This window comes from Oncorhynchus tshawytscha, linkage group LG06, assembly GCF_018296145.1.
Source record: "Oncorhynchus tshawytscha isolate Ot180627B linkage group LG06, Otsh_v2.0, whole genome shotgun sequence".
NCBI lineage: Eukaryota > Metazoa > Chordata > Actinopteri > Salmoniformes > Salmonidae > Oncorhynchus > Oncorhynchus tshawytscha.
Genome location: NC_056434.1, coordinates 60,496,122 through 60,508,381, shown reverse-complemented (window position 1 = coordinate 60,508,381; position 12,260 = coordinate 60,496,122). Strand labels below are relative to the sequence as shown.

The window sequence follows — 12,260 nt, the reverse complement described above, 5'->3', positions numbered from 1 at the left end:
GGGTGAAAACATCTCAAACTATTCGCTCAGCTTTGCCACGGGAACCGCCCCCTTTACTTTTAGCTACACAATAGCCTCATCGAAGTTTGTTCACACATGTCATATTTGTCAGGGCAAACACAGGCTGTCTAAGAATTATACGTTATTTTTTAAAACTCGGATTCGGCAAATTTGGAAGTAGGCTATGCCTCTACGGGTTGTCGTGCAAGGTCCTGGACCTTGGGGATTCCGTCTAGTTGGTGGGAGGGATTTTGAACAACCCTTGACTATCTCGCGGGTAAGTGTTGTTTCAGAGAGTCTGTCACTTTTTATAATCTATTTTCTTTACAATGTAACCGCATCTGGCCCTGTCCGGTGGCGGAACTTTCACTTGCTGACTCGGAACACACCTTTTCCGTGAGGCACGAGGGGAAGCGTTCTTTCTCGCTGCTGTAAAGGTTATTTTCATTACCTCACCAATAATCTATTGCCATTTGAGGGTCAGGAGAAAGTTACTTTTCGGGTCATTATGCCAGATGGCCATTCAATAAAACTTAATTGACTCTAAACGACCTTTTCGGAGAAACCAGCTTCACCGTGTTGTGCAAAGTGTGCTACCATGTGCTACTGTTAAATTCGTCCATGAACTGGCCTAGTCTAGTTCTAGATGACAATCTTCCATTGTTTGGCCAATACATCCATCCAAGTCTGTATAGGTCTATGCATTGTTGTTTAGTTTATCTAGAGGGCATTAGCAACCTATTTATATAGTGTTGTTTTCTCAGACATTTCCTACAGTACAGCACATTTTGTGGGTAAGCAAGATCACATCCCGTGAGACAGTGTTTCACCTATATCCTCTTAGGTGGGGCACGGAATTTCACTCTTGTCTTCACCAACCTAACATTTGCCCTCAACTGGCCCACAATGTTTAGCCCTCCCAACGTTTTCTCAGAAGTACATATTGAAGAAAAACTGTCCAGGTGTATTGAGGATTTCAGTGCAACAGATGATGAACCTTTTGAAGTGTTGTAGATGTAACTGAATGAATGAATGACTGCTATGCACACTCTGACGACAAACTATATTGTTAAGTGTGTTTTGAAACCGATTCTTGTTATTTGTTCAATTTCTCTAAGACCTCCCTTTGAATCCTTAGTCACCATCATACTTTTCTAGTGTTACTAATCCTGTCTGTCAACTGAGACTGCACCCATATTCACCACATAACAACCTGCCATGGGACACTCAAGAGTTTAGCCAAAGGATCCTTGTCCTCCTGAAATGTCATAGAAGAATCGCAGATTCCTCGGTCCCAAATGTGATAAGGAAGTTGAGTATGTTGACGTACTGAATATTTCAGATCACTCCTGGCAGTAAGGCTGCCCAGGCCAGTCTGAGTGTCGGGGATCAGATCCTGGCCATCGATGGAGAGCCCACTGAGAGCATGACTCACCTGCAGGCACAGAACAAGATCAAGGGCTGCTTAGAGGAAATGATCCTCTCCGTCGACAGGTAGGGAGTTGCAGTTTTCCATACACCCGGATGGGTTCAAAAAGCACTGAATCATGGAACAATTCAGCAAATGTGCACAGAAGTACAGTATCTCTGACACCTGATGTGGTTATATGTAAGAGATACTAAATTGTATGGTTCAAATGGTGAGGGGGGACCTTGGATTTGTTTATGTCTGAGATTAAACACCCTAGCCAGTAGAAATGCACTTTTTCGAGCTGAAAGACGATGGCCAGAGCTTACCCATGATGTTGCGCAACCATTTAAGTCATTGTTTTAGTCAAAGTAGGACATATTTGGGCTTGGAAGTGGTACACCCGAACAGCCCACTTCGTGTAAATCCATGTGGATGTGTTGTCTCTTCCTGTGATATGACATGCACATTCTTTTCAGCCTACGTTTTGTTTCAGGGCTGGGTTTTATTTGAATGTTACCACAGCGTGGCATTGTTTATTAATCAGAAACAGCTGAAAAGTTCTTCCTCTTTGTGACAGAGATGAGCCAAACTGCCTTGTGTCCACTTGGCCGCCTGAGCCATGGAAAATAGGGGGTGCAAACTTAGATTTTTGCACCTCGGCTTTTTTTTCCCTCCTGAAAATCACCATAATCCATGGGATAATTTGTCAATATTCACTTATTATAACTAGTCAGTGTTTAATTTGTAATTTTATTTTTTACAAATTTAAGTGTCTGTGTGTGTATATACACTACCGTTCAAAAGTTTAGGGTCACTTAGAAACGTCCTTGTTTTTGAAAGAAAAGCAACAAAAAAATAAATTTAAAAAATATCAAATTGATCATAAAAACAGTGTAGATATTGTTAATGTTGACTATTGTAGCTGGAACTGCAGATTTTTAATGGAATATCTACATAGGCGTACAGAGGCCCATTATCAGCAACCATCACTCCTGTATTCCAATGGCACGTTGTGTTAGCTAATCCAAGTTTATCATCTTAAAAGGCTAATTAATCTTTAGAAAATCTTTTGCAATTGTTAGCACAGCTGAAAACTGGAGCATCAGCATTTTGTGGGTTCGTTTACAGGCTCAAAATGGCTAGAAACAAATCATTTTCTTCTGGTGCTCGTCAGTCTTTTCTTGTTCTGAGAAATGAAGGGTATTCCATGTGAGAAATTGCCAAGAAACTGAAGATCTCGTACAACGCTGTGTACTACTCCCTTCACAGAAGAGTGCAAACGGACTCTAACCAGAATAGAAAGAGTGGGAGGCCCCGGTGCACAACCGAGCAAGAGGACAAGTACATTAGTGTTTAGTTTGAGAAACAGACACTTCACAAGTCCTCAACTGGCAGCTTCATTAAATAGTACCCGCAAAACACCAGTCTCAATGTCAACAGTGAAGAGGCGACTCCAGGATGCTGGCCTTCTAGGCAGAGTTGCAAAGAAAAAGCCATATCTCAGTCTGGCCAATAAAAATATAATATTAAGATGGTCCAGTGTCTGTTCTTTGGCCAAGGGAATATCGGAAAAAGTGTTGGACAGACAAAGTTTGAGGTGTTCGGATCACAAAGAACATTCGTGAGACACAGAAAAAATGAAAAGATGCTGGAGGAGTGCTTGACGCTATCTGTCAAGCATTGTGGAGGCAATGTTATGGTCTGGTGGTGCTTTGGCAATGGTAAAGTGGGAGGTTTGTACAGGGTAAAGGGGACCTTGAAGATTGAAGGCTCTCACTCCTTTTTGTAACGCCATGCCATACCCTGTGGACGGCGCTGAATTGCAGCCAATTTCCTCCTACAACAGGACAATGACCCAAAGCACAGCTAAAAACTATGCAATAACTATTTAGGGAAGAATCAGTCAGCTGGTATTCTGTCTATAATGGAGTGGCCTGCACAGTCACCGGATCTCAACCCTATTGGGCTGTTGTGGGAGCAGCATGACCGTATGGTACGTAAGAAGTGCCCATCAAGCCAATCCAATTTGTGGGAGGTGTTTCAGGAAGCATGGGGTTAAATCTCTTCAGATTACCTCAACAAATTGACAACTAGAATGCCAAAGGTCTGGAAGGCTGTAATTGCTGCAAATGGAGGATTCTTTGACAAAAGCAAAGTTTGAAGGACACAATTATTATTTCAATTAAAAATCATTATTTATAACCTTGTCAATGTCTTGACTATATTTCCTATTCATTTTGCAACTCATTTCATGTATGTTTTCATAGAAATGTCCTTGTTTTCCAAGTGACCCCAAACTTTTATGTGTGTACAGTGCATTTGGAAAGTATTCACACCCATTGACTTTTTCAAAATGTTGTTACGTTACCCAATAAGGGCCTTGGTCAGAGAGGTAACCAAGAACCCGCTAGTCACTCTGACAGAGCTCCAGTGTTCCTCTGTGGAGATGGTTGTCCTTCTGGAAGGTTCTCCCATCTCTGCAGCAATCACCAATCAGGACTTTATGGTAGAGTGGCCTGACGGAAGCCGCTCCTCAGTAAAAAAAAGCACATGACATCACGCTTGCGGTTTGCCAAACGGCACCTGAAGGACTCTGACCATGAGAGACAAGATTCTCGAGTCTGACGAAACCAAGCTCACTGTACATAACTGGAAAAATCGTAATTTTCTATTGTTATTGACTATGTTTATGTGTAACTGTTGTTTTTGTCGCACTGCTTTGCCTTATCTTGGCCAGGTCACAGTTGTAAATGAGAACTTGTTCTCAACTGGCCTACTTGGTTAAATAAAGGTTAATTTAAAAAAAACAAACAATTTTTTACTCTTTGGCCTGAATGCCAAGCATCACGTCTGGAAGAAACCTGGCACCATCCCTACGGTGAAGCATGATGGTGGAAGCATCATGCTGTGGGGATGTTTTTCAGCGGCAGGGACTGGGAGACTAGTCAGGATCGAGGTGAGATGAATGGAGCAAAGTACAGCGAGATCCTTGATGAAAACCTGCTCCAGAGTGCTCGACCTCTGGCTGGGGTGAAGGTTCACTTTCCAACAGGATTATGACCCTAAGTGCTTTTGCTATCGCCAAGACAATGCAGGAGTAGCTTCAAGACAAGTCTCGGAATGTCCTTGAGCTGCCCAGCCAGAGCCCGGACTCGATCAAACATCTCTGAGGAGACCTGAAAATAGCTGTGCAGCGACACACCCCATCCAACCTGACCGAGCATGAGAGGATCTGCAGAGGAGAATGGGAGAAACTCCCCAAATACAGGAGTGCCAAGCTTGTAGTGTCATAGCCACGAAGACATGAGGCTGTAATTGCTGCCAAACGTGCTTCAACAAAGTACTGAGTCAAGGGTCTGAATATTTATGTAAATGTTATTTTTAATAGTTGCAAACATTTCTAAAAACCTGTGTTTGCTTTGTCATTATGGGGTATTGCGTGTAGATTGAGAATAACATAAATTAATTAAATTTAGAGTAAGGTTGTAATAATGTGGGAAAAGTCAAGGGGTCTGAATACTTTCCGAATGCGCTGTATAGTTAGTTACATGTCAATTGTGGCGTGCATGATCATGAGCAAAGTCATTTCTAGCCTGTCAATTCACTTCCCTGTGAGAACCATGAGCACGGGCTGACTTGACTTTCCTACCAATGGCCAAAGCCTGCCAGCAGCCTGCTTCCCAATGGTTGCAAAGTCAAAGATAGGCCAGGACATTCGTTGGAGGTGGAACCTAAACGTGCATCTCTAGGACAGGAAATTACATCAATATAGGGTTAGCAACTTCCTATTGGGGGGCTTTTAAATGTTGATGTACCAACTTGGGCAGGACACTTGATGTGAGTGGTGCTTTCCTTAAAGGGAAATCTGTTTTCTACATACTTTTTAAGTTAATGATATATAGCTATTGATTCTTGAAGAATATATATCTACTGTCTAACCACCCCAGAACACACAATAGATGCTTGTTTTACTGTGTTTGTAAATTGTGTGTGTGTGTATATATATATATATATATATATATATATATATATATATATATATATATATATATATATATATATATGAGCCTCAAAATATGGTTTAATGTTGGACATTGATATCATGGATGGACAGTCCTTGCATTCATAGTTCTGTATATTCATTTAAGACTAGCTACATTTCTCCATCCCTTTAGCTTTTTACCAAAATGGTGGTGGGGTGTCACTTTGTTTTGAACTGCAGATTACCCCTATAAAATATGTTCTTTAGAAATGGTTGTTATCCCATCAACAGGTTCGAGGCCTGCTATGTACACATTTGTATTCTCTTTTGGATATCTTTCATGTTTTATTGCATGTCTGAATAAAACAAATTATTGCAAGTTTGTGTATGGTCTTGACTCTTTTCTTTTTTTTTTAGATCAGAAACTAAAATCTGGACACCGCTCTCTTCTGAGGATGGAAAGACCAACCCGTACAAGATGAATCTCGCATCTGAGCCGCAGGTGTGTCTGTCTTTTATATCCTACTTCACTCAGACCAAAGATATTAGGAAATTAGGCATTCATAAGGTGACTTAGAGGTATGTCCCTGCTCTGTCATGGCGTATTAAGTGGAAAATCCCTTACTCACAGATAGGAAATGGTCCAGTATCTGCAATCTTTCACATCCCCACTGCACAAACAAAGGCTTGGGTTTTTATACTGCAAACGATGAGGTCATTGTTTACTTCCCAACAGGCGATCTCCTAGGAGACCATGGTTTTATCAGCCAAGCTCTGACGTAAGACTCAATTCCTGCCTAGTGGATGGGAAATTGAGGCCAAAGTGTGAATTAATGTAGGAAGCGTGTGATTTGTCAGTCCTCCACAGCTTTCAGGGATGTGTCACAAACACAGTGCATTTTGGTCGCAGAATACATAGAAAATATGTTTTGCGCATTTTAAAAAAAAATTCACTTGAGCTTTTAATGCTTTGCATGTCACTGTAGTTTGTCTTAGTCGGCCCTGTGTTTACCTGTTATCATGAAGGAAGTACCGAAATATCATTTTGACTATGCTATTCTTTACCTCTAATATCCACATATTAGTCAAGTAACTGTCATACTGTTTCTATCGAGGCATGTGTGAGATGGCATTGACCAGTATTTATATTTGTAGTACAACTGATTTTTGTCTAGTACTCATTACTTTCTTTATCCCTGGCTACACCCAACTTGCAGGAGGTGAAACCCATAGGTTCCGCACACAACAGGAGCGCGCTGCCATTCGCCGGGTTTGGCCCCAAGGTGGTAACCAATCAGTACAACAATCCTGCCGGTCTCTACTCCTCCGAGAACATCAAGGACTTTAACACGGCCGTGGATGACGTGAAAACAATTGCCACTGCCGCTAACGAGCCCAGCAACATGTAAGGATCAATCCCAGCTGGTTGCAATAATGTCATTGCGTCAAGTTTTACTCGCTGGGTATCATTCTTCAATTTACGATGTCTTACTAGAGCAGAATGCACTGCATTTTCACTTGTTAGATGTTTACAGTATGTGTTTGTTACAAGTCAAACTCGAACTCAGCTCTGGCCCAAGGAAACATAGCAATGTTTTGAGGCCTTATCGTTTGTTTGTGCTCGATTTGACCACGCCTTTGTACTATACGACTCATTGTATGTCAACTGGTGTTCATTTGTTTTGCAGCCCAACAGTGGCAGACTCTGAGGTCTACAAAATGCTGCAGGAAAACCAAGAGGCTGATGAGCCTCCTCGACAGTCCGCTTCGTTCAAGGTGCTGCAGGAGATTCTGGAGTCAGGTACTTATTCACACATGTATGCAGTTGATATTCATGTAGTGTTTAAAGCCCTGGAGCTAAGCAGTTCCTGGATGGGAGACCAGATGCTGCTGGAAGTGGTGTTGGAGGGCCAGTAAAGAGGTACTCCTTTTCCTCTGTTCTAAAAGAAAATATCCCAATGCCCCAGGGCAGTGATTGGATGGGATGTTAAACGGGTGTCCTGACTTTCTGAGGTCATTAAAGATCCCATGGCACTTATCGTAAGAGTAGGGATGTTAACCCCGGTGTCCTGGCTAAATTCCCAATCTGGCCCTCAAACCATCAGGGTCACCTAATAATCCCCAGTTTACAATTGGCTCATTAATCCCCCTCCTCTCCCCTGTAACTATTCCCCAGGTCGTTGCTGCAAATGAGAATGTGTTCTCAGTCAACTTACCTGGTAAAATAACGGATAAATAAAATGTGGCATTTACTTCAACATGGGTTTGCAATCCAACCATTTTTGGGTTGCATCACACGGATTGCGTATCCAGTTGGGTTGGATTATAACGCTGTGTAAATTGCCACCATTACAATGATGTTGCAGAATTTAGAGGCTGAGAAATGAGTGCCTGTTTCGACACTAGCACTTATGTTTCGCATTGTCGAACTGGGTTATAACTTTGTCATGTTTTGGAGTTTTAACATGATGTAATTGGCAATTGTTTTTGAATAGATTTGGTTCAGCTAAGTAGTGTTTTAAACGGTCATTTTGATGCTATAGTTGGTAACAGACTGGTGAACACAATGTATTGTATCTCTGTGTGACACGAAGAGCCTTTGCTATATTTTACAAGGTTTTCCAAATATTTAATGGCAATTGGTAAGTGGCTTAACAAACCGATGGCATGTCTCCTCTTGATTGCAGATCCTGATAAGCCCTCTGGGTTTAGGAGTGTGAAGGCCCCCGCCGCAAAAATGGTCTCAACAGTGGGAAATGCAAACAAGTTACCAATCTGTGACAAATGTGGATCGGGGATTGTGTAAGTACAGCGTATGATTGATTATTCAAACAGTTGAGATGTCATGATAATATTGTGAGCTTTGCATTTTTGCTCACAGTGATTTGACGTGGAGATCCACGCCTACTCTGAGATGAATTATGAATACAGGCCCAGTCTCATAGGCTACGTTAACACAGGCAGACCAATTCCAATGGCATATTTGATACCTATAGTATTTTGTTTCCAGAATGTGTAAACAGCCAAAAACACATGGAATCTGATCTTTTGAGTTCTGATGTATTCCACATTTATGTAGTTCTCAATCCTGATAGTTACGATATGCGACCTCAATCTGGATGAGCAAATCAGATTTTCTTTTACTCTGAAGTGTTGTTTTGCACATGACCTGCCATTAACATCAAATCAAATTTATTTGTCACATACACACGGTTAGCAGATGTTGACGCGAGTGTAGCGAAATGCTTGTGCTTCTAGTTCCGACAATGCAGTAATAACCAACGAGTAATCTAACAATTCCAAAACTACTACCTTATACACACGTGTAAAGGGATAAAGAATATGTACATAAAGATATATGAATGAGTGATGGTACAGAACTGCATAGGCAAGACGCAGTAGATGGTATCGAGTACAGTATATACATATGAGATGAGTAATGTAGGTTATTATTATTATATGACAAGCATCCAAAAATTAAAAGGTGGCTGAAATCTGGATGCCTCTTCAATAGCCAAACAATCTTACCTTCTGCGCATGTATGGGATTCTCTACTTCACGCACACATTTATTTACCTCGCTGCTGCTCCCTGCATTGCTGCCCCCCTCCCCTCCCCAATGATCAGATTTCTTTGTCTGCTAACTTCGATGTGTTGTGCGAACTGCGCGATCGATGTGTTGTGCGAGCTGCGCGTTGTTTGACAAACTTTTTTGTCCATTGTCCATTGGGGTGGCAGCAGTCACACAGCCTCTTGACAAAATTTAAAGGATCAGTGACTGGAAATTAGCATTGCATCTGTGTGCTATTTCAGAGGCTACATCAGTGTGAATGCTGCAATCTGATATGGTTCACGTGTAGGATTGCAAAGGGAGGTTATATTACTGGAAACCTTTTTTGAAGTTTACCAGTAAACAAATTCTTGGTAACTTTCAAGTACACTTAGCTAGTTAACTATAGCTACTGAAACAGATTGTTCTTCCCCAAAAACATAGCAAAATTACATTGTTTGCATCCATCAGCTGGCTAGCTTTTTTACGACCAGCACTGTCTCTAAAGCTTGGAAGTTTGTCTGCGTTCGTGCGGTACAGGCACCTTTACCAGCATCATAGCATGCGTATCGTTGTGACATATGACCGACGAGTGATAGTGTAATCAATGTGTAACTGTCAAATTAATGAACTGTTAAATTTATTGTGGCGTGCAGTCATATTCACGTTCTGATTGGTCAACAAGCTTATTTGACACGTCAGATATCTGACGTATCTTTTTTGACACGCAAAGTCCCAAACGGCGTTCCATAGTAATGATCTCTGGCCCTCCGTGTGGCCTTATCACATGTAAAATTGAATGACAAAGCTGTAAAACATTAACCTAAATATAAACAAACTTGGTGAATACCATTTGTTTAATATGAGGGTTTCAGCATGAAATATAATTTGTTTTTTTTTACACTTAATTTATTTTACTATGTCTTGAATTAGCTTTTTTCATTATTTAGGCAATTTTCTCTTGAACCAAATGCTCTATGCACTAGGAACTAATTGGCTATATTGACATGGATATAAACAAGGAATACTATATATGAATACATTTTTTTGAAGTTATTCAAGTGTAAATTACCAATGTTACTATAGATTCATGTTTTACCTGTTAATCAATTTAACTTTAGTAAATTAGCGGTACCTTTGCAACCCTAGTCGCATGAGCAACAGTGTGAACAGTCAGGAAAGAAGATTGTACATAAACATTCTGCATTGGGTTCCTAGGATGGCTGTGTAAATGACGCCTCAGTTGCTACACTAAGATCAAATACTGTATTTGACCAATTTCCTTATTTGTCGTAAGTTTTTTAAAAATGGAATGTCACATGAGAAGTGTTTTTGTGTCACATGTCAATTAAATTGGCTGATCTACAGCCATGATGTGAGCATGCCGCCGACAGCTGTGTACTTCAGGGGTCCTTTGCACGTGGTAATAAAGTGTTAAGACTTAAAGGGCAATTCCGCCACGTTTCAACCTCCTATTCATTATCTACAGCACCAAACCAGTGTCTGTATATGTGAAAACAGCATCTCCCCCCCCCACCCTATTATCTGTGGTTGAAAAGATAAGGTCCTGAAAAAGGCTATGTGACATCACAGGGTAGGATGAAAAGTAAGAAAATCTGCAACGAGTTTCTAGCAAGAGAGGGTGTTTTCTGTCACTGCAAATCTGTCAGAAAATCACTTTTTTATAGCTTTTTATATTGGTCATTCTAAGACTTTGCTACATGGGGTATTATGCTGCCTGCTCACAATGCTTTATTAATGTTAGGTGCTAAGAGGTGCTCATAAATATCTACGTAATGCATTATAACTGGGCAAATAATGCATTCTGAAGAGGGTTTTCATAGGACGTTTTTACAGATTTTTGTTTTATTTGACCTAACCATTTTAGTTTGTGTTTTCTTCTTTCCCAAACACAGAGGGATGGTTGTCAAGTTGCGGGACAAGTTTCGTCACCCCGAGTGCTACACCTGCTCCAATTGTGACGTCAACCTGAAACAGAAGGGACATTTCTTTGTGGAGGACCAGATCTACTGCGAGAAACACGCACGCGAGCGAGTGACTCCACCCGAAGGCTATGACGTGGTCACGGTCTTCCCCAAGTAGAGCTGTCTCGTTGGAACACTGCACATGACCACATTAGTGTCTCCAAGACTCCGTGAGAACCATCCCCAAGACGTTCCAGCGTTTTTAAAGATGTCACATTCTAGACTGTAAAATGGTATATTGTATTATGCCTGAATAATGTTACTACCAGGCACGACATGTTACGCTTCAGTCAAGGTTTGCTATTCGTCAGATGATAATAATTTGCACATTATGCGTATACGTTTAGGAACTGAAGAAGGCTATGAATTGGTTGCTTACATGGTGTAGTCAGTCTGGTTGAACCCAATCTCTAAGAGGAATCCAAAACATTTGTATTTTTAATCAGTAGACTAATATTTTGGGTTTCTGTTTTTACCATAAATCTTTGACAAACATGCTGTGACCACGGACAGTCAAGGGACAGGCAGTAGCTACTTTACTTGGGTATGACTTTATCACGGTGGTTAGAGCCAGGCGTCTGGTGGCCCTGCTTCTGGGTGGATGTTCATAACCAAAAACTATCCTCCAAAATGATTGCTGAGCTCCATCTTTTCGTTGTGAAAATGCTGTATTGGTGTTCCAAATTACTCTTGTCAATATAATTATTATGACTTAATAAATGTTTTCTCAAACCGTGTTTCTTTGTTTAGTTAACTTGATAAACTTGCTGCATAGAGGTGGGGTTTTAAGGACGATTAACGTTCTTCTCAGCTGTCTTTTTCAGTATTGGTAAAAGTGCGCTCAGCGTTGTTTCAACAAGCAACGGAGCAACATGTCTTGCTGTAGCCTCTTCAGGCACCCAAAGAGCAAGAAGTCCAATGAGGACGGAGACAAGACGATGAATTGGATGGCCAAAAAGGGGTGGCGTAAGAGTCTGATCGAGGAGAAGTTGAGGGCCTGTGGAGACCAAGAGTCTTCTTGTCTTGGAGCACCAGGGGTTGGCACTGTGAGCAGGGTGGAGAGAAGACACTCAGAGCCCCTCCAGGACCTCTAGGCCAAGGACCTCATTAGAGGTGTTTATAATGAGATTGCCCTTCTCCTGGATGGATGGCTGGTAGGCATCCCACCCCTGGGGCTACCTGACTTTTGGACCCAGCAGGGGATGGCACTGCCCTGGTAAGTAGGCCCATACATGCTTCAAACGTCAGTTTTGTTTTAACGCCCGTTAAGTGCTGTACAGTAATTGACCAGTTCGTCCCTTGTCACTGCTGGTCAGGTGCCGTGTCTACTTCA

At 41.5% G+C, this 12,260-nt stretch overlaps 1 protein-coding gene across 1 annotated transcript; it reads left to right on the top strand.

The window, feature by feature from the left end:
- Positions 1 to 11,664, top strand: pdlim1 (PDZ and LIM domain 1 (elfin)). The gene is made up of 7 exons (XM_024424426.2): positions 1 to 277; positions 1,343 to 1,494; positions 5,811 to 5,895; positions 6,611 to 6,798; positions 7,082 to 7,194; positions 8,081 to 8,195; positions 10,859 to 11,664. Exons 1-7 carry the CDS (start codon positions 185 to 187, stop codon positions 11,043 to 11,045), a joined length of 933 nt encoding a protein of 310 aa, XP_024280194.1. The 5' UTR covers positions 1 to 184; the 3' UTR covers positions 11,046 to 11,664.
- Positions 11,665 to 12,260: the final 596 nt, after the last annotated feature.

Excerpts from the sequence above, each read along its gene's own strand:
- pdlim1 (XM_024424426.2), top strand. The coding sequence starts at position 185 with ATGCCTCTACGGGTTGTCGTGCAAGGTCCTGGACCTTGGGGATTCCGT. Across the intron at positions 1,495-5,810 it reads ATGATCCTCTCCGTCGACAG|ATCAGAAACTAAAATCTGGA; the intron begins GTAGGGAGTTGC and ends TTTTTTTTTTAG. Across the intron at positions 7,195-8,080 it reads GCAGGAGATTCTGGAGTCAG|ATCCTGATAAGCCCTCTGGG; the intron begins GTACTTATTCAC and ends TCTTGATTGCAG.